Source organism: Plectropomus leopardus, chromosome 1 (genome assembly GCF_008729295.1).
Source record: "Plectropomus leopardus isolate mb chromosome 1, YSFRI_Pleo_2.0, whole genome shotgun sequence".
Classification (NCBI taxonomy): Eukaryota; Metazoa; Chordata; class Actinopteri; order Perciformes; family Serranidae; genus Plectropomus; species Plectropomus leopardus.
In genome coordinates, this window is record NC_056463.1 from 3,958,001 (window position 1) to 3,980,817 (window position 22,817).

Here is a 22,817-nt window from a genome sequence, read left to right on the forward strand (position 1 = left end):
ACAGAAAATACGGCAATAATGCAGTTTTTTCTTATATAACACCCTCATCTTAGTTTAACATTCACTTTTCCTTTCACTTTCTGATATATACAATCTGATTTTGCCCGGAGTTTTTCTGAGCGACCTCACACACTAATGATGTCTAGTCCCGTTTATTCAGATATTCTCTGTGCTGGTTTTTGTTTACATCTCTTTTTTACCCCATGATGTTTTCCACTGAGGTCAAGTAAGAGTGGTCTTCAAAGGAAAATGGATGTATTATTGTCTGCATGCTCTGTTTCGCACCATCACTGTCATCTCAATAATGACCTCAAATGACACCTTGTTATGACTTGAGCTTTACAGATTCAGTTCCTCGCTGTCACTGCACCCTGTTATTGCCGAAAACAAAGACCAAACTACTTTTCACACTTCTATCTAAGCTGACACAAAACTCGTGTCACAAATGTGTCGCTGTTATGCAGCTCTTCATAACGTATTTACCAGGTTCTAAAGTGCCGAATCTTTTTACTTTTTCATGGCGTCTGCACACTTTTGTTTTGCGCTGAAGTCTGAGGACTGTTTATCGTCTGTTCGAGATTTAGACATTTCTATTATTCACGTCCCTGATGAGGCTACATGATCCCATTAGCTTCAAACACTGGCAGGCCACATGAGGTGCCAACGACAAGCTGTCTGAGAGCGACTCGGTGTGCTCGGGACACTGAGCCTCTGTTAAAGCTCGTCTATGGCTGACCTGCAAACAATGACGCATTCACTGCACTATTCGAAATAAATGTCATTTGGTTATAATAACAAAGCACATGTCTGCCTGGACATGAATGTGAATGTTTTCTATGAGTGGATGATAATATGTAAAACAGGTCTGAAGTCCGCTTTGCCTATTTCTTTCTTTCTTTTTCTTTTGTTTTGAAGAGAATGTTTGTAAATGGACCAAATTTTACAGTGCTTTATTAAATGTGCTTGATAAAAGCATTTTGGGATTTACGAAAGGGCACCTTAGGGGGGCACAACATGGGAGGGAATTGAACCACCAACCCTGTGATTAGAGGACGACCCACTCTTCCTTTTTTTTTTTTGTTAAATTTAAACACAGCTGCTATTTTTGGGTTAACCAAAATAGCAGCTGTGGGAGCAACGTCACTTTGCTTGCAATGCTTTTAGACGCCTTTCACAATTATTTAGACCTTTGAACCCTGCGCAAATTAGTTTGATTTCTTTCAAAAACATGGGGAAATTGGGAATAAGCCAGTTGATGAGAAATTACCAGATTAAGAAAATGATTTCAAAACATCTTGGGAAAACTGCCTCGGAAAAAAAAAGAAGAAAAAAGCTAGGGAAAATTTTTTTTTTTTTAAATGTATTTTTTAAATTATCATTTATGTTATGTTATTTAAAATTATAGTTTGGTCTCATTAAAAAAAACTATTAATATTATTATTATTATTATCATCATTATTATTATTTATTTTATTTTTTTATTATTTTAACTTAAAAAGTTAGTGTTTTTCAAGTGCTTTCCTAACCTGACTTAGCTTAATTTGTTTTCTTTTCTTTTTTTAAAGTTAAAACAATTAGTTTATTTTACCAGTGTTCTACAGCCCCTAAAATACTGTAATATAGACTTCAGAGGTGCCACTGCTTCACTATAAGAAAGTCATTGTTTATGTTTTTGCGTTAAACTTTTTAAAAAAGTCAGTTCTCACATCTACTGTAGGTATGTTGAGTATGTCAGTATGTTTCTTTTTACGCTAATTATCCACTTTGAGGAATTTTAACTTCAGGTTTGTGAACAAAACAAGAACAAGCGCTCCTTGTTCTTGACTCCCCAAAGCAGCACCGGCTTTGAGAGCCACTTCATCCACCTCGACTGTCCGCTCGGATGAATCCAGCCTCTGCATGACTCAGTTCACTCAGGAATGAGACCAAAAAAAACCCCCAAACAAATCCCGGCTCACTTGACGCACACTACCTGTGTGAGTTCACAAAGTCACACGTCACTCTGTAGCCTGATATAGACCAAGAGACAAAGGCGTGGATGAAACCCGAGCTCGCCAGCCTCCTTTCTGTTGCCATGACGACAGCAGCCGTTTCCAGCGCCTCGTTGAGAGAGAGAGAGAGAGAATAATAAAGGGCTCAGAGGACCCGCGGCCAGAGGCTCCGCCCACCGGGGGAATTCACAGATCTAACCTGGCAACCCGGCAACCTGGCAACCCGAAATGAATATAATCAACTTATTTAGATGGGAACATGAAATGAGACGGTTACAAATTAATCCCGCAACCCCTCTTCCCCACTTCTCTTGTCCACTGATTCAGTCCCATCCCACCCTGTGTGGCCTTTTCCCAGCGTGCAACTGGATGCTGTTCAGGGCGTGTTGCCGCTGCTGGCAGGTGTAGGAGCAGGTTGAGCAGGTTGTTCCCTGAATGCAGCTCTGTTGGGCCCTCCTCCCTCCTCGTCTCTGCGGGCCGACTGCTGATTCACTCTCACACGTTGGCAGCTCAGTGAAGAGATTTAGTTGCCTGTGCACCTGTTCTCATCTGATATAGCCCGAGAATAAGGTAAGGATTTACTGAGGAGGGATTTGATTTTGTCTTCTTTAATTTTCTCCTGTTATGTGTGACGGGGTGGATGTTTTGCGTAGATATGTTTAATGAGATTTGAGTCGCTGTTGCATTTTTAAAAATTTAAAACAACCTTTCTCTCTGAGAATATTACAGCATAAAGACTTCTTTTACATTAATTCCTGTGTGTATGTATTAATACTGTGTATGTAACATGAATTACTTATATTTTGGTTAAACCTGGCAATTTTTCCTCTTGTTTCCTCTTTTACGAAAGTAAAACTGCAGCACCAGACACAGAAATGCTTTTATTTTCACTGTGAGAGTAAAATCAGTTTGTCGGCGGGTTTCAAAACACAACATCAAGTCACACAAATGCTTTAGGACCTTACATAACCTGAAGACGTGAGTATGCAAGATGCAGTTTCACAAGTGTCACTAAGTTTTATACGAACCCTGTGCTGCAGTGACTCGTATACTTGGGATAAACAAGGAAAGAAGTATTTAGATCAATTACTTCAGTTTAAAAATGACTTTAAAAGTCATGGATTAGAAAAAAACTTCAGGCAAAAGTATATAAATGTAAGAAAAGTTACTCAGAAAGTTATATTATTATATCTTTTTATCATTAATCTAGGTGGAGGTCATTTTAAAAAAATTAGTACAGCATAGTATTGCAATGTTTGGATTTTTATTGGCAAGTTCCATCAATACACAAACAGCAGTTACCTAAATTAGCAATACTTCAAATACAAGCTTAACTTTTGGTCGCCAACTCGACTAAAAGGATCAATTGCTTTTTCAGTCCACTAGATGCACTTTGTAGCTATAAAAATATGTCAGAGTTTTAGGGTTTTAGAAAAACTTTTTTTTATTTTTGAGACTTTGAGAATAAAGTCTTAATTATGAGAAAAAGAAACTTGTAATATTACAAGAATAAAGTCGTAGTTCTACAAGACAAAAGTTGTAATTTTATGAAAATAAATTTGTAATATTTCCAGAATAAAGTTGTAATTTTAAGTGAATAAAGTTAAAATTTCTGACTTTTTTTCTCATAAAATTACAACTTTATTCTCATAAAATCATGACTTGATTCCCGAGACTTTTTTTCCTAATGATTTAAGTGATAAACTTTATCTTTAAAACTTTATCTAGTTTGATAAAATCCTCGCTGGTGACATTGCTTTACTTTGGAGACATACACTGTAAAAAGAGAAAAAAAGTTAGTGTTTGGGCTGCCTTAAATTAATAAGCTGGCTGAATTTGAATTTGAATCATTACAAAATCACCTCAACTTTTCTCAAATTCAGTCAACTTAAAAATTTCAAAGCAGATCAGACACTATTTTTTTAAGCTAAAACAAATTACTTTTTACAGTGTAATTTGGAGCTGAAATCTCAGTATACTGAAACAGATGTTATCGCAGTACTCTTAAAATGTCTAAAATCACACTAACATTCTAGTTTTGTGATAATATTGTATTGTAAGCTACAACAAAATTTAGTTAAACTACTTATTTACGCACATTTAGTCCTCTACTCTGCAACACTGAGTACAAGTACCTCAGATTTTATGGTATTTGAGTTTTAGTATTCAGTTACGTTTTCAACTCTGCTCTCTTGTTCGGGAGCGCTCGTCAGTCCCTCTGGATCGTGGGGTAATAATCGAGCTACAATTTCTCTTTATCTTCTTTTATTCACACCAAAATACATCAGCGGACATTCAGAGCACATGTCAACCCGAGCCTGTCCCAATACTGCCTGTCCCCGAAAAACAGTGGTACGAACTAAAGTTACTTTTACTCTAACTTGACGCCAAGGGGACATAAAACAGCAACTTAAAGGTACACCTGAAAGTATATGAATAATACTTCAAGTGCCATTAATGACCAAGGAATAATTTCTGAATGTAAATATACAAATTAACTCTGTAAGTCAAAAATAAAAACGTGTAATTATTGCTGTTTCCACAGTATTCTGTAACACATAAACCAGTATGTTGACTTAAGTAACTAACAACCAAAAAATATAATGTACAGTAACTAAAGGGACACTTTTAATCCCTGCTGGGTTATTTTGTCTGACACAGACTTTGAGGTTGTTGATGTTCAGCATAAATGTGCCATAAATTACAGCGTGGGTGATAATATCACAGGTGAACTTTAAACAAATTTTGCAGCATCATTGTCAGTCACACAGTCTGTGTGCGGGCTGACGGAGGTCAGGGTGTTTACAGGATGTGTATTCGCCTGCGTGTGTATGTTCATGTGGGTCTGGACTCTGTGAAGTCACAGCTGACGGAGCCGTCGAGGTGAAAGCTCCTACAGACTCTGACAGAGCGGCAGAGCGGGAACGCTCTCAGCAGTCGGCTTCTCCGAGAGCGAAGGGTCAGAGGTAAACATCGACCAACGCGGCGCAGAGACGCTTTAGTAAGACGCTGACGGCTAAAGAGCCTCTCAGCGGGGAGCGCAGATTGCTGCTGTAATTTCTAAAAAGAGGTGGAGAGTTGTGTGAAGTTATGATGGACGGGAGGCTATTTTGATTGCAGACAGGGTGTGACACTTTGAGCAAAACAGGAATCACTGGTTTGAAATCGCCCACAGAGTCCTTACAAACAGGTGATAGTTGTAACATGTCTGTGGCAGATAAACATCGATACAAGTAACCTGCAACGTTTTTAAGATCAAATTCAAAGTCACGCTTTAGCATCTGATCAAAACAAAGCTCCGCTCAGCTGCCTGTTATTTTTGTTCCACTTTAACTCGTCTCATTTACACCTGATTCTCAGCCGTGTGCAGCGTCGCTTCAAACACAGCTGCACGTCCTCAGATCTCATTAACCCTTTGAAACCTGGATCGACATCACTTTTTTTGTGCTGCTCTCAAACGCCTTTCACAAGTATTTTAACGTGTGAGCCCTGAGCAGATTGGTTTCGTTAAAAAATAAAGAATAAAAAGGGAAAAAAGGCAATGAGCAACAGGGCAAGAAATTAACATATTTGGAAAATTAAAAAAAAAAAAAAAAGAAAATAGGGAAAAATTTCCAAATTTGTAGTTACCAAAATTATTTTATATAATTATCATCATTTTTAAGCTTTTTTCCCCTAAGTAATTTCTGTGTTGTTTGGCTACTTTTCAGGTAATTTTCTTGTAATTTCTTACTAATTTCGTGCTCATTTCTGGGTCATTTCTTCTTAAATTACTTGGTGCTTTCTTCCCATATTTTTAACAAAAATCAGGTCAATTTTCCCAGGTTTCAAAGGGTTAAAAAACCAACTTTTGTTGCTACAAACACAGCCAGACTTGTCCCAAACTATTGTTAAAAACACCTGCATATGTTGCTACAAACACCACTAAACATCCTGAAATCTCATTAAAAACACATTCACTGTCACAACAAACACAGTTTGAAATGCTTTTGTTGCTCCAAATGCAGCAGGAAATTTCCCAAACCCTTGCTAAAAAGCACTTTTTTTTGTCACTGCGAACACTGCTGTCCCAGACTGTCCCAACAAAGCTCTGCGGAGCTGCCTGTTATTCTGGTTCTGCTTTAACTCGTCTCATTAACACCTGATTCTCAACCGTCTGCATGTAATTACACTTATTATCCCTCGCAGAATGCAATATGTGTTAAGAATCATACAACTGATAGCAAAAAGTAAAAATTAATATGATTCATTCATGCATTACAGATTTGTTTTTGGGGGTGTTTTTGCCTTAAATTGACTGTACAGTCAAGATAAAGGCAGAAAATATAACGTAATGCTCATAACTTCACACTGCACCAGCAGCGGTAACACTTAAACTTAATAATGTATAGAAATTAGTTTTGTTTTGATGATGTCCTCAGAGCTCTGCAGCTGAGAAATATGGGAGTCTTCTGGATAATAATTAAAAAAAGTTTTAGTGATGTTACAGAGTTTTTATTATTTCAGCTTTGTCGGCAGATGGCTTTAAATACTTCAATACCCATGAGCCTTTGCTGCTAAATCAGAACTGTAGCAAACTCACTATGCTTTATTGCTGCAATTGAGACCAAAACACAGCAAAAGAATCCAAAACTGGACCGATTTAAACTTCTGAATTCAGTTTCAAGTCTCCAAAAAGTGGCATCTTTAGCCGCTGCTCATCATGAGCCGCCAACGCAATAGTTTCAATTCCTGTGATTCGACGTCTCTCACTGAAAACACGTCGAAACTCTTCTTTGTGTGTTTGTAACTTGGCAGGTGACCAATGAAGATACTAAATAGCCATTTTCATTCGGGTTCACAAACGTTACTCTCTAGGTGCAAAAGAAGTTTACTCCAGTTAATTATTTTCACTGCAGTCACACAGTCCTACGAGCTCTAAATCGTGATTTTGTCTTTTGCTGAATTGAGCTATTTTCTTCAATCGTGTGCTCTAAGTGTCGTATTATGAGCAAACTTGAGCCTTTGATGGATCCTGCGTTCACACAGCAGCTGCTCCATCAACAACCCACAGGTTTTCCATCTATTTCCCACAGAGCAGAAAAAACACAGAAACATGGCTGATCTGTGGACGATTAAAAAAACTTGTTGAGAAAGTGACCGCTGAGGATTTTTCTGCCTCACTGCTCACTGACCGTAAATACGACTGCATGTTTTTGAACCCAATTGCCAGAATAAATGTTGGCATTATATGTTTCAAGAAAAACACTCAGTTTGGCTGCTACAAAAACCACTGGAAAGGTCCCAAACTGTTTTTAAAACACACACTAACACACACTTTTTTGTCACCACAAACGGGACTACAAATGTCCAGAATTGACGTTAAAAAAACACTTTCTTTTGACACTACAAACACAGTTGGACATGTACTGAACTCACATTAAAAATACCCCCTTTTGTCACTAAAAATACAGGCGGACATGTTTCCAACTGTCCGAAATCATCTGCTTTGTTGCTGCAAACACAGTTAGAAATGTTCATTAAAAAACACCTGCTTATGTTGCTACAAATGCAGTCTCACTTGTCCCGAACGGTGATTAAAAACAGCATTTGTTGGTACAAACATGGCTGGAAATGTCCAAACTCTCATTAAAAAACTCCCGCTTTTATAGCTACAAACACCACTGGAAATGTCCCAAACTATCATCAAAAAAACTGCTTCGATTGCTAAAAACCTGACTTAAAATACAGTGGATTGTCGAAAAAAACGTACGTGGAAAGAGCTCAAACTCAAAATAAAAAACTGGCATAAGAAACATAGTTAGAAATGTCCATAAATCATTAAAAACACCTGCTTTTGTAGCTACAAACTCCACTGAACATGTCCCAAATTGTCATAAAAACACCCACTTTGGTCGTTACAAGTACCACGGGAAACGTTAAAAAACACCTGCTTTTGAAGCTACAAACACTGTTGAAAATGCACAGAGCTCTCCTTCAAAAACAGCTCACATACATGTAATCTGAGCTTTTAATTAAATGTACAAATGTAACGCATGCCAACGTCTTATTAAGGCAAATTAGCTACTTTCTTATCCGTTGGTGAGAAGTTACTTTTCAAAAATCACAACTTGTATTTAAAACACTGAATTTTTAAAAAAAACTTTTAACGCATAGTTAGATGAACAACCAATTAGTGTCAAAAAGTGTAAAAGAAAATGAGCTTTTTTGAATTGATTTCTCAGGTAGGTGCACCCTCATTGACTTGTTAAAAAATGTTCTGACAGGTAAAACCAGAAATCCCCAGATTTGCATGTTAAACCTCGGCTGCTGCAGGCCACAATATAACACAGTGTGCACGCAGCCTGTTGCTCTGCCGATAACAAGAGTCAGCTCAGAACAAAGCGACCGATCAACAAAGTGACTCGCAGTGAGAGTGCCCTGTAGGGAATAACTGGAGCTGCAGTCATTTGTGTAGCGGAGTGGAGCCGAGGGGAGAACACATAGCTCACAGGGCACCTGTGTAAATTCACCCTGTCGGGAAGATCTCACAGGAGATTGTGTTGGGACCGTGTTGAACCGCGGTGGCGCGCTGTGTAACAATGCAGGGATGACTGCGCTGAAATTCACCGACAACGTCCAGATGTAGCAGCCGGGGGACGTCGTGTTGTGGCTTCGTGTTCAGGGCTCTGTCGACGGCGCCGCTCCGTGAATGACGGGAGGCGGGACCGGATTAGTTGCTGAAGGATTTTCATTATGACTTGTGTCAGTGCAGCTGACCTGAGCCGCTCAAGCAGGTGATTGTGTGGCTCTGGAAAATGGGAACAACCGGAGATTTCTTGTTGCACACAGTCTTTGTGTGCGGTCAGCGAGAGTTTGAGGGCTGTGATGAGCACAAGTTTAACACCTGTGGCTGCTCTCGGATGGTGTTCATCCTGCACAGGTGGTGAACAGGAAGAAAGAGCAGAAAAACTTTTTCTTGCCTTTCAGTTTCTATTTTAAGTTAGCACTTTAAAACCCAAATTGACTTGATTTTTTTCGAAAACATAGCAAGAATGGGAAGAAATGACTCAGAAATCAGCATGAAATTAGTTACAAAAAATACAAGAAAATTACATAAAAATTTGCAAAAAACAAAACAAACACAAAAAATAAAAACAGGAGTTAAAAAAGGAATTGACCTGAAAAAACTACTTAAAAATTATAATAATCCTGTGAAATATTTTTTAAATATTTGCCTATGATAAACATAGTTCTCTGAACAATTTCCCCTAGCTTTTCAAAAAAATAAAATAAATCTACTGAAATTCATGGGACATTTCTGCCAAGTTGCCTATTGCCTATTCTCCCATGATCGAGAGAAATCAAACCAATTTGATAAGATTGTAAAGGTTTAATTGCTTGTGAAAGGCGTCAGAGCAGCACAGAATCGACGTCAGATCCTGTTTGTGCATTAAATCAGGTGTTTCTGTAGTTCAGCTCAGCACACGAGAAGAGAAACTACAGTGAAGGAAGGTAAACAAACGGCAAAAGTCCACTTTCTACAGCCGGGTGAGGGACTGATTATGCTGCTGCACCAACACGCTGTACACGCGTCTTTCCCCAAGGAAGCAAAATGGGGTTCGAAAAAGAAAACATAGAATAAAGGAGGGAAAATAAAGCAAACTGACTGTTTTTAAAAAGGGACATTGCTAGGAGTTTGCGATGTTTCTAAGATTTTAAGACATTTGCAGGATTTTACCACTTTTCTCAGATTTGAGGACATAGGATTTTAGGACATCGCTCAGATTTTAGGACATTTATCGGATTTTTTAAGGACATTTCAAGGATTTTAAGACGTTTCGAGGATTGTGGGACATTTTAGAGATGTTTCGATGAGATGTTTTGGGATTTTAGGATGTTTCTAGGATTTTTAAGACATTTGTAGGATTTGAGGACATTTCTTCGATTTTACCACATTTCTCAGATTTGAGGACATGGGATTTTAGTGTGTGTATTGGATATTAGGACATTTCTTGGACTTTAGGACATTTTTAGGATTAAGGAAGTTTCTGGGATTTTACCACATTTCTTAGATTTGAGGACATAAAATTTTAAGACATCTCTTGGATTTTAGAACATTTCTACGATGATATGATATCGATAGGATTTTAGGACATTTCTGGATTTTAGGCCATTAGGGACTCAGCTAGGACCTCTTTTGGGGGGTGCGGGGAATCCTCCACTGACATTTAAAAAAACATTATTTTGATGCTGTTTCATTCACTCTGGCACCTTATGTATACTAAAAGCACAAAGCATTCCCCGTTGTGAATCACTTTATTTTTATTGTGAATTAGAAAGTAACTGGGGGACCACCCAGCACCCTATCAGGGGCCAGATTTGGCCTGAGGGCTGTAAGTTGAGTATCACTGCCATAAAGTAATGTTTTTTGAACTGTTTTGTGTTTCAGAGAGAAACCAAAGGGGAAATGGGACTGTTTTTAAAAACCACAGCAGGCCTCCTTCTGCTTGTCCAAGCCTTTCACCTGGCATCACTCCAGTACACAACCACCGACTCTACGGGGAAGACAACTGATAGAGCTTGGCTCCGTGACCGACCCAAAAACCTGGCTGTAAGTCCACCTGCGGAGGAGATTTTTTATGACCCGGGAGCTGATATGACTGAGTCAAGTAATGATTTCAGCAGTGGGATAGCATCTGGCTCCATGGCAGTGGATAATGAGGAGGAGAAGAATGTGGCCAGCGACAGGAAGGATGAATATGAAAACATAGATGATATGCCTGCTGTCACTACCAACACGCCTCAAACTAATGTTTCAAGCAAGCAACCTGAATTGCGAAACGCCACCGATTCTCCACCTGCTGCAACTACCAATCCTGCAAACACGAGCCAGACCAACATGACAGAAGTCGAGGAGGAGTTTCATAATTCGACGGCGACTCCTCCAAACTCAACAACTCATCTGAGCGCAGAAAACTCCACCAGCCTTACAGATCACGCCAATCGCACCGATCTGCAGACGGCGGCTCCAGAGAGCTACGCCACACAAGAATCCACAACGAAATCAGACGAAGAGAAGGAGTTAACGATGGGGACAAAATCTACCAGCAAGCCAGAGGTGAGGGAGACACCCACCACGTCTTCATCTACAGCGGCGCTCCCATCTGAGACCACAGAGACGAGCCCTGCCACCACGACTGCTCCGATCACACCCGAGAAGGCCAACAAGACAGACAAAGACGCAGCCTCAGGGAGCAGCTCAGAAAGAGGTACTGCTGCAGTTTCAGGTGTCACAGTATCTGGTGCACATTTCTGTGTCCAGAATAACTGCTTTGTGTGTCTTCATGGCAGCGTGATGTCACTTTCGGAGTCAGATACCACAGAAAACCAACAAAGCCGAAACCAAATCATTTCATTTCCGAGGGCTCCACTGCGACAGTTATTTGCTGTTTTAATGGTGACGTTACTGTTTCCTGCAGAATTTATGAGCCAATCAAAGAGCTCGATGCACAAAGAAGACAAAGACTTGATTAATTTCATGTTTTTTTTTCACAGAAAAGATTAAAAAGAGACAGCTTCATATCAAAACAATGTGGACAGTATGTGTAGATGAACTATCCAAAGCCGAGGTATCCCTCCTCCCCTCACGGTGAAACTGCGCCAAATGATGCAAAAACGCTAGCTCTTGGGGCTGTTGCTCAAAATACAGGCTTTACTGCTGCATTTTCATGTTGAACTCCACAGCAGACACAAATAATATAAAAGCAGACCAAGAAACAGACCTGCCCCGTTATCTGTCTCTTAAACTCGGACTGAAATCCAACCTTACCGAAAAACTATGCAGCACTTATCGTCTATTATATATATCTGGGGTTGGGCGGTTTCGTGGCATTACAATATACAAGGGTATTTATAAATCCTGAAGGCATGCCTTTCAATACAGGGGGTCCTCTTTCTATAAAATGTATTGTAGGTAGTGCACAGCATGCACCACCAGAGCTCAGTCTGAGGTCCCTACTGGTGGAACAGGCAGCTGAGCTGAAAGACACAGTGACACCTAGTGGCGGAGGGAGAAGTTACAGGACTGTAAACAGCCGGCAGCCGGCAACACAGAGAGAGAGAGATGTGGGGAATAACGGCTCCCAGTTGTAACGTTTTTTAAACGTTTTTTAAAAATCGAACTTGTTGAATTAAGGATTTATTTTAACCAAACCAGAGCTGGTGATTGTTGGAACAGTGGACTTACTAGTGAGTTTTATATTGTTTCTGTTGAGCTTGAATGAACCGTGTTTTATAATGAGCTAACGAGGCAATTTAGCATCATGAGAGCGAAAGTTGAATTCAAAAGGTATACAGTTGTATTTCTCTGTTTGATAAGGGATATAGGTGTGAGAATATTACTCTTCTAAACATTTTGGGTGTTTCTGTTGTATATTTATTAGTCTGAAAAGCTAATAGTAAGCAGCATATACCATCATATACGGTATACTCCTGGTGAAATTTCAGGAAGGTATGAAGGTATTAAATATTACATACCACCCAAAACGAATCTGGATTACAGTACTCCGCTGCCTATTTCAGGCCTTAAATGTTTTCAGATGCATATTTTAATGCCGTATTTAGCTGTAATAGAGAGTGTTTGTGAACAGGAAGTGGGTGCCATACTGCTTCCTCTGCAGCGAATATGGTGGCTGAAATAAGGATCTACAATCAAACAGTAAAACTAAGCAGAGCTGATAAAAAAAAAAAACAACAAATTGCTGTTGCTGAATTGCATATTTCTTACCTCAAATGATTTTATAAACATGTTTTAGCTTACTGTTTAACTGGAATACGAGAATGTTTCTTGCCAGCTGCCAGTTTCAAATGTACATGTACAGACCAGCAGATCTGGTGCAGCACGGTGCATTATGGGAGTTGTAGGTTTTCTCCCTCTCAAGCAAAAGCGTCAATTTTTCTCCGTTTTTTCTGGTCATGGAGCACCAGTTCAAAATTCTCTCTACTGACTGCTGCCTAGTTTTATGTAACCTTCTTTGTGTCGGTGAAATACTTCAAGCAGGTCACTTTTACAGTAACACTATGCCCATTGCTCAAGAGCATATATAACTGTTGCTTTTTTTACGCCCTTTCCCTGACCCACATTTTCCTGCATCTATTTTCCCACTGGCAGAGGACAAACGCCCCTTCATTCAAAGGAAAAGGTTGGGTTTCAGGTGCTATCGATGTGGCCCCTATGAGTGAACAGGTCCATTACAACCACCTTTTTAACAGGACAATGAACCCCTGTTTTAGTGACAGAAAAACCTGAAAGAGTCGGTCAGAGACTGAGGTCAAAGATAGCCGTGCTGCCTCTGTGCAGGGGCGTGAGACTAGTCTTTGGTGTCGACCACGAGATCAGGGAGACAGGAAAAGGAAAAGGCTGCTGGTCGTACACACCGGTGCAAACTATCGATCCATCTACTCGAAAAGCAACTTTTTGCTGCAGGATATAGTATGTGGTCGGGCTCACGACCGACACTGGGACAAAAGGAATAAAAAAGGCCTTTGGAGAGCTGGCGTGAGGTTGGGACTAAAATAAAACTCACATTGCACAGACAGATGTGACAGCAGGACATAACACTAACAGATGATGGCAATAAACTCGGAAAACAGTTGTGAAACTGGCGGCAACAAACCTGCACAAAAGCACAGACGACCGAGTGCAAGCAGAATCACAGTCATGTTTAATCAAAATACAACAGGACGAAGAGTTTACAGCCCTGCGCTGAAAAACAAAGTAATCTCATCCCTACCCGTCATATTTTGCTGCTTGGGGTTAGTTTTCTGTACTGCTCTTGCATAATTACAATATTTATGTCATTGTGACAACATTTTTTTCATGGAAAATATTATGACAATATTGTGACAAATAATGTTACAAACTAACGGGCAGCACCGGAAACGTTAACGTTTCAGCTCTCAATAAATGTGTTTGATCGTCCAAAAATGTTTTCTAAATTAAATTGAAGTCTTTGGGCCAATTTCAGCCTCATCACAGTGTCTGTGTTAAAATGCAATATTTGCAAAAAATGATGAAACCACAAGCAACTTAACTCAATTATGACCAAACAAGTTTTAAGTCAATATTCAGAAGGAATAAAATGTCAACATTGTTTTGACCCCTCAAAATGCAGAAACAATTACAACTCTTAATTTTACAATTGGTTGGCACATATGCCCATAAACCCTCAAATCCCCCAATGTAACTCATTCTTAAATGTACATGGTGGGATGTCGCTGCACGGTCAATGTTTACTCAACATGAGCACATGGCAACCAGCAAGGACTGTCACAGTAGTTTGGGATCAGCAACAAAGTCACGGATGGTTAGGTTTAGGCAAGAGAGGCACGTGGTGTGGCATAGAAAAAAACCCTCACATCTACATGGGAAGTGATTTAGGCAACATTTTGACAAGAATGGCCCTACTAAAAATGGAAAAGTTCTTCCTTTGTTTTTTTACATTGTAAGAACGATCCCTGTGTACGCGATCCACAACAACCAAAAGCATTGTAGTATGCATGCCAGGCCAGTTGGTGGCGGTGTAACTTTCCAATGACACGCCACAGAAGAACACCACATGCATTTGCGAAGTGCGGCCGTGACGTCACTGTTCTCACAGGATTTGCGCATTGCCAGTTTACACAGCAAGAGAAGAGGTGGCATTTTAAAAAGACTGTGGTCTCCAAACCCCTGAAACACCATTGTTCTGTCAATGAAAAGCCGAACCAGTTTCACACAAGAACTGTTGCCGTGTAAACAGTCCCTTAGAGTAGAGCACTACAGTTAAATTTGCATTCATTTCACTTTTTCTGCAGAGTTTATAGCCCTTGATACACAGAGATTGTGCTTTGGGACCGCTACGAAGTCCCGTCTTAATGCCGTCTTTGCATTTTTGAAAATAACTAAACAATGGTGGCAACAAGCTGCTCCACATAGTTATTTTAGATAGCATGCCGGCATCCCGGAATCAAAAGAAGCATTCACATCTTCAGCACTTTATAAACAATAACAATGACATGACATGTAAATCACCCTGTTTTATGGAGCTCCTGAATATTATTGTTTTCAGGTAATTTCAGCTGCTTTGCTTCTTCTTTGAGTTAGCTGCTAACTGCTACTTGCTGCTTTTTAAATCTCCCATTGCACCCATCCCATCCACGGTCCCGTCCTGCCGGCTGTCCCTTTTACACAGACATTGATTTGGCACTGTTGCTTCTTCCGCTTCTGGTTTAAAGGCCAGAAAACTCTGTTCCCCCATCCTGCAATCATACCTTTTCTAAAGAACAGAGAGGCAGAATAATGGTGTGATATTCCCGCCTTGAACAGGCATATCAAACGTCCATGAGAACAAAAAACCCCCAAAAACTAAAGTTAACATAACTTACAGAACAGTTTTCCTGGCGAGAACAAACAAGTCATGCCTAAAACTAATAATTCCACTCACACTATTTTACCGTCGCCTGAAATGAAGTGAAAACATGCAGCTAAAAGGAAACAAGAATTGAAATACACTGCATGACAAAATTGGTCTTTTGGTTCGGGTTGCCCCAGGTTAGGGGTAAATTGATCCTAGCAAGTGGGTAAATTGAGCCATTTGTAGATAAACGGAGCCGCTGAATTATTTATGTGAGTCCTGATAAAATACAAATATAGTATTTCTTTGTCAAAGGACACTGAAAACAACTCTGTCACTTTCAGAGACTGCCTTTCAGTCCTACTGCTGGTGCCCTGCATACATGCAGAAAAAGCTACCACAGTAAATTTAACTACTAGAATAGGTCTGTTTCGTTAATAAAAGCATCTACGTGACACTTTTCCCACCTGTACTGTCACAATATGAGAGCACAGATGTTAACATGTGACGCTAACGAGCCGCTCTATGCTATATTTACACGGGAACATGACATACAAGTGATCCGCGCAGAAAAAAACTGATCTAATATAATGAGAACTAAAGTCACATTTCACCTTATTTAGCTGTCGAGCACAGCCTGCCGTCTCTAAATATTCAAATGTATTCAAGAAATTATCATGATTTCGGCGTGTTAATTGCGTTAATTATCGCAGCGTAAATTAAACAAATCTGTACGGCGGACTAATTGCGATGTGTATTTGTGCAGCGCGCTGCCACTGGAAACACCATTTCAGAAGCACATTTCAGCTATAATTGTTTGACAATTAACCTTCGCAGACAGCAGTTGATATTAATAATTTTCTCGTTGACGTGTTATTTGTGACTCTCTCCCACTCCACTGACCCCTCGTTCTTCTACTGAAGGTTGGGCGACAGATTCACACAAGAGCAAAAGGAAGGGAGCGTGGGGGGCCGTGCTGGGGACGGCGGTGGCGGTGGCCTGCGTGGGGCTGGTGGCTTACCTCATCCTGAAGAAGAAACACCGGAAAGGTTTCTCTCACAGAAAACTGCAGGAGGAGTATCCCTCAGACCCAGGTATGTCCCCACACACCCATGCAGTAAACCTCAGCATTTTACAGGGAAATCTACCGCGGGATGTTTAAAATTAAGCAGTTATCTGTGATTGCTCGACCAGGATTTCACTAAGGATGCCAAATTAATCCATTTTCTAATTTCAAAAAATCCCCCGTTAGGTGAGCAGCAGACTGCAAACACTACACTGAACACTAGTTCAACAGTTTCGGGAAACAATGGGCCTCATGCAGCAACACTCTCTTAAATTGTCCTTATTTTTTCTCTTAATTTTCTGCTATGAAAAAATAGTTCAACTCCAGATGCACCAAACACTTATAACCAGCCAAATTTGTCACCTGCTAGCACAGGTAACGCCCCCTGGACACCATATAAGGGCAGGTTTTGTGCCGTGTGCAAAGACTCTGGCACATGAACACGACTGGAGAGATTACGCAAAAAAATGCTGTAAGAAGATTGATGAAGTCCTATTGTTAAATAAACTTAAAGTAAACGTGATTTCAAGGAAAAATAATGAAGTATTAAGTGTAGAAGTACGCATGCAAAAAGGTTTAAATAAATTAAATAAATCAAAATGATTAAAATAATTAAAACAAAAAGAAGCAAGTCCTCATAAATACAGTATATATGAGAAGCTGGAACTATGAAATGCTTTTTTACACTAATTGTTTCAGCTGCACTTGTATATTTTCATTTATTTAGTTTGTGCACAAACAATCTTAGTTTGTAAAGTAGTTACCTAGTAAAAGAAGCGGAGTAAAAAGTACAATATCTCCCTCTGAAGTGAGGTGGAGTAGAAGAAGAAAGTAACATGAGATTAAAATACTCAAGTAACCTCAGATGTGTACTTTAGTACAGTACTTGAGTAAATGTACTTAGTTATATTGAGCACTGATCAGAGGGACGCACAGTAACTGAAATTACAGTCATTGGGATCAAAAGACTGAATATAATAGTATCTGTTCAGCCCTGAAATTTAATAATCCAATCATTATAAAAACTCTAATACCTAAACTAAATTTGATTAAATGATATTAGTGCATTTTTAAAAAATGTTTCTCGGATATAAAACTTATTTTTCCTTGTGTTGGACAACAATTTGTGACCTGTGAAAATTACATCTTTTCTCTTATCTTGGTATGAGTGCTCTGGACCACACACTGAAATAAGAGTATTTCTCATAATGTCAAACTATTTCTCTCTCTCTCACACACACACACACACACACACACACACACACACACACACACTAAGGTAAGCTTACCATGCAAAATAGGATCATGTACTCTGACAGTTGAAGGCAGCATTTTCTTGTCACGGTTTCATCAACACGCCCTCATATTTAATCTATCTGACTGAAATTAACCTGCATATTTTCTTTTTTTTTCTTCTGTTACAGCATCCAGATATTTATTTCAGATTTCAGGCGAGGTACCAAGTCAGCTGACATATTTAAACGTGTTTGCATTTACCAGCTGAGTCAGACTGCATCCTAAAAACGTTGTCAGGCTCATCATCTCTGTAGTCTTTTAAGCTACAATACAACCTGCAGTTCACAAGTCAGATTCATTTATAACCCAAATTTGCCCTAAATTTTACAATCTGTATAACACACAACACAGGTGTGGACTTGAGTTACATGACTTGGACTCAACAAAGTCAAAAAAGACTCACCTTGGAAACACCAGCGACTCGTGATTTGGACTTTTGTTGATCCACTCGGTTTAAGTCGACCCGACAGCATCTAATCAAATAAAAGGAGAAAACAAAGAAGAACTAATGTTAGGTCACTGAGCAGCAGCTGGAAAATATGATAACAAAGATAATTTAGTTTACGTAAAAATTAACAACTATAATAATAATAATTAAAAAAAACAAAAAACTACTGTGGTGGTGAGGAAACAAAAATGCATCTAAAATGTGCCTTTCAAAAAGCACAGACAGACACACAGCCTCATAAATCAGGCTTTTCCAAACTAAACAGAGACGTGTTTCACCCTGAGCCTCGAGTCCACTTTTTTTTCTTTATCACAACAAACCACAACACTACAAGTTTTAAAAAGCATTAATCATTTTTACAAATGTGAAATATTATTACTCTGTTGTTAAAATGGCATTCTGAAGAGTCGCATTATGACTTTTTTAGGACTCGAAACTCAAAGTTTGGGATTGCGATTCGAATCTCTTCACATGGGACTTTTAAAACAATGAACTGTTCTCTGACACTTTCTATTCTCGGACCATCAATTTGGATAAGAAAAAACTCCACAAAATACACTTTAATGGGAAAATAAATGAGAGGAAGGGGCCCATATTAACTCCTCACACTTTAGTGATGATATTTACAATAATATTTGCAACATCATCCCAGGAAACTGAGCACCTCTATCTCTCTGCTGCAGTTATTTGGTAGTTAAGCTCTCACTCCTTCAGTGCTACCACCTCAATCTGCCTTGTTTACCCTTATTTGCGAGGTGTCTTGATTTCCTGCATTTCCCAAAAAAGCTCCATATATTGGGTGTGAAAAAATAATGACTGAACAGGAACGACGATAGCCTTGTATGACTGCTTTCTTTGAACGTTGGTTAAGGGCATTTCACTGTAATAAAATGTTTTACCCTAAATAGACTCAATATAATGTTGCACTGTTATTTGGCCAGTTTATCTGAGGAAATAAGAACATTACAACCAAAAAACAACAACCTGCAATTGCTACAAGCATCGGAGCAGTAATATTGGAGTATAACAGTAATAAAAGTGTTTTCAGGAAGATTTTTCCTTCACTCCAAGGTGGTCGCAAGTCAAAAACGTCCTTCCACAGACAGCAAAAACTTAAATCTTCCCATGTAAAAGCTGATTAATTTTTGTGCCAGGCTCATTTGTAAGCATTTGTATTGGTGCGTCACTGTGTCTTTAACACTCTGCAATTACACCTAAAACATAAAACATGGCTTAATTAACAGAGACAATATTAACCCTTAGGGACTTTTTGGCGCATTTTACATTCTTCCGTTTTTTTTAATGTATATATAATTTTGGCTTTGTTCATGCATATGGCATACATTTTGGCAAGACGGTGTGTTTTTGTTTTATTTTGGAATTTCCAATTCAACTCCAACAATATGTCTAAAATACACAAAAAAACAAAAATGTTACATTCATTCTGTTAAATGCAAAAAATACACCATTAAAATTCATTCAAGCTGCAATTTTTGATCCAAAAGCCATCAAAGCGTAAAAACATGCATTGTATTATTTCTTGGTGTCATTCGGGGCTTTTTCCTTGAAATATAAAAGTTTACTATTTTCCACCTAATGACGTCATTTAGATATAATTTTGAACCATATGTGGCATGTGGAGAAAATACATGTATTTTGGCCAGGTTCACTAACACAACCACTATTGTTGCCAAAAAAAATCCTATTTTGCATGTAGTTTGTTGAAAATATTTTTTTGTGATTTTTTTCCCCATCTAAAAACATAGTGGTTTCATGACAGAAATCTGGCATTTAAAGGGTTAAAATTTCAGAAAATTAATAAATATTTGCTGTTTAGAACTATGACTGGTGTTGGTTTAAATAATAAGTCAATGAAAGAGGTAAATAATATTCATGTATAATATTTTTTAAAGCTTGATTCTGTACATTTTTTTTTGCGCAGAGCGATACGAGCGTGTGTGACATCACAGCAGCTCCTGACGGTTAACAGAGGAAATACAGGCTACTTTTCAGCATAATATCATAATGCAGCTTCAGAAATGAAGAGTCCAGTTAAACAAATGTTTAATGTTCACTTGACTAATTTCTAGTTCTCAGATTAGACAACGGCGACCCTTTGGACTTGAACTTTGGAATCGGCGGTTCGGCCTATTACAACCCTGGACTCCAAGGGGACAACATCCAGATGAGCAACTTTCCAGGACGCCACAGAAACTGAAAAGACCCCCGAGACCAAAGTCATGAACTCCCTTGAAAGAAAGAAAGTCTGCCAGCTGATAGACGACCTGCGATGTGGAGTTTTGTAAATAAGACTGTGTGAAGGTGACACTTGTGGACGGAGAGGAGCTCGTGGAGGTGTGTCTGTATTCAGATTATGCTTTGTGTTGAGTAGATTTATTGCTTTGTAAAGGAGGGAATCACTGAAAGCGATCTATCTGAACTTCACTGCAACAGCCAAAATGAACTGTCAGCCATTCATGTACGCTGCCAAAGGGGATCAAATTATATGAAAGAAAAAGCAGCCAATGACGGGTGCTAAACATTAATAAGTTTTAATTATTTTTGTGTGAACAGGAGCCACAAAATGCTGTTGAAGACGAGCAAAACAATTAGCATATAATCAGATCAGCGAAAGAAAACCAGAGAGCGGCTCCTGCTGATGCAAAACATTTGTAGAAAAACAGAAAAAAAAAAAAAGTGCTGTTGTTGTGCAGCCCAAACAGCAGATGACACAGCTGCCCCGTCGAGGCAACAGAATCCAGAAGACATGCCGAACAATAACATTGTCCATATCAACAATCACCTGCTGTCTTGGCGTAAGTCAGACAATAAAAAGTTAAATTTGAGCGGCGCTTTCAGATATTCCACAACACAGCCAGAGTCTGAGAATTGAACCGTCAAACCAAAGAGTTTTTTTTCTGCACCGGCGAGGGAGGCGGTAGGAGGAGGTGCTGTTTTGTTATTCATAGACTGAGATTTTGGTATTCAGGATGGGGAGTCGTGTATTTGGTCTTAGCATTACTCAGTAGCAGCGACGACTATATCATCATAATACACTCCTTAAATCTTCTGACCTGCAGGTGTCCAAACAGAGATTTGAGTTTCTCGTAGCGACAGTGTGCACGTCGGAGAGCCGCTTAGCTGCTGCATACTTAGAGCGAAATTAGAACATAACTGATTTTTTTATTTTATTTTAAAGCATTATATTTTATTTCATTGTTATTCTTCTCGAGTTTACTTTAACTTTGAGGGACAACCTTCAGCAAGAAAAGTCTCTTTTTTTTTGACTGAATGTGGTTCAGCAAGGAGGGACAAGGCAGGGGTTAACTCCACTTTCTGGTCCTTTATGTGCGTCTAGTGCCTTTGTGCAACAAAATCTAGCAATATTTCATAATTGTTCACGTCTAAATGTTTCATTTTCTATGTTAGATACATGAAAAAGCACACCTTATAACTATATGTCTTAAGAAAATACACCTTGTAGCACTCTGGACCCTTTGACTCATCATTCAAGTATCCACACATTTTCAAGGACAAAATTTAAAAACTTTTCCGTAGCTTAAGGACTATTTTTTCATATTCCCACTAGCCGGATATTTTTCATATCAGATAATCAAAATTTCAGATAGCTGGCGTACATGAAGGGAGAGACAAAACATGAGGAGAAAACTGAAACCAAACGTCACACATCGATGCCCATCACAGCAGCCACAGAAATTTAAGACATTTACCGTTATATCACACAGAGGGTCAGGCAGTTCTCATAGACTGTTTGTATGTTTTCCTACAAATTCAACGCACCCAAATTCACACATATCCCACATAATCACGAGCCAGTGACTTGTGCAAAAACCCACATATTTTTTTCTTGTTCACTCACCAATGACGTGAGTGAACAAGAAAGCAGTTGCGAGTGGTCTGATGAGGAGGAAGATGATGGGCTTTGTCCAGGAGACCTGCGCTCTCAACCATTTGAACTCTGGACAAACTTTAAGACATTTGAATGTATGTCCTCATCATGCCTAAACCTAACCTCCGAACTTAATATAACTACGTAACTTTACATTAAGGGTGTAACATTTTTTTTTCGGGGACTAATGAATTGCTTAGCGTGGTAACACCACCTTGATGATGTAAATTCAACATCCTGTTTTGCTCTTTGACATCCGCTCGTCATACGAGCGTGATGCCAAAAAGACACCTTCTGCATCCACCCAGAACGCAGCTGGATGGCGGCAGATGGGAACGCGCTCGGACAGAATCGGTGGCGTCCACATGTAACGCACATGGGCGGCGTCACTTAACGTAGCTGAACAGAACCGGTCGCTCGTTCAGCAACGCCGCCGGTAACCACGTGATATTAGGAGCTATGTGCTTACAGGGCGGGTGGGTGTGGAGGTGGACTTTCGTCTAAACTAAACCATCCGTGACTTTGTTGCCTGATCACATCCCTCGTGACGTCCGTGCTGTTGTGATAACATGAGGACCGTGCTGCTTCATCCCACCACGTGCATTTACTGACATCACCAACAGCATCCCGGAGCGTAAACAGCTGACACAAAAAATTACCTAAAACGTTACAAGGAGACGCAGACGTTCACGGACAGAGCATCACCGTGCGATGATGAGAACGTGTCGGA

At 39.4% G+C, this 22,817-nt stretch overlaps 1 protein-coding gene across 2 annotated transcripts; it reads left to right on the plus strand.

Annotated features, from left to right (window-relative positions):
• The first annotated feature begins 2,454 nt into the window (after positions 1-2,454).
• muc15 (mucin 15, cell surface associated) lies at positions 2,455-20,721 on the plus strand. Of its 2 annotated transcripts, none has more exons than XM_042490667.1 (4): positions 2,455-2,561; positions 10,423-11,242; positions 16,291-16,461; positions 20,268-20,721. In XM_042490667.1, exons 2-4 carry the CDS (start codon positions 10,441-10,443, stop codon positions 20,393-20,395), a joined length of 1,101 nt encoding a protein of 366 aa, XP_042346601.1. In that variant the 5' UTR covers positions 2,455-2,561; positions 10,423-10,440; the 3' UTR covers positions 20,396-20,721. The 2 variants fall into 2 exon arrangements, with proteins under 2 accessions (XP_042346601.1, XP_042346609.1); XM_042490675.1 differs by having other exon boundaries at positions 20,275-20,357.
• Positions 20,722-22,817: the final 2,096 nt, after the last annotated feature.

Bases quoted from the DNA above. Each gene is read 5' to 3' on its own strand.
- muc15 (XM_042490667.1), top strand. From the start codon at position 10,441: ATGGGACTGTTTTTAAAAACCACAGCAGGCCTCCTTCTGCTTGTCCAA. The intron at 11,243-16,290 runs GTACTGCTGCAG...CTTCTACTGAAG, and splicing joins AGGGAGCAGCTCAGAAAGAG to GTTGGGCGACAGATTCACAC. The intron at 16,462-20,267 runs GTATGTCCCCAC...ACTAATTTCTAG, and splicing joins GGAGTATCCCTCAGACCCAG to TTCTCAGATTAGACAACGGC.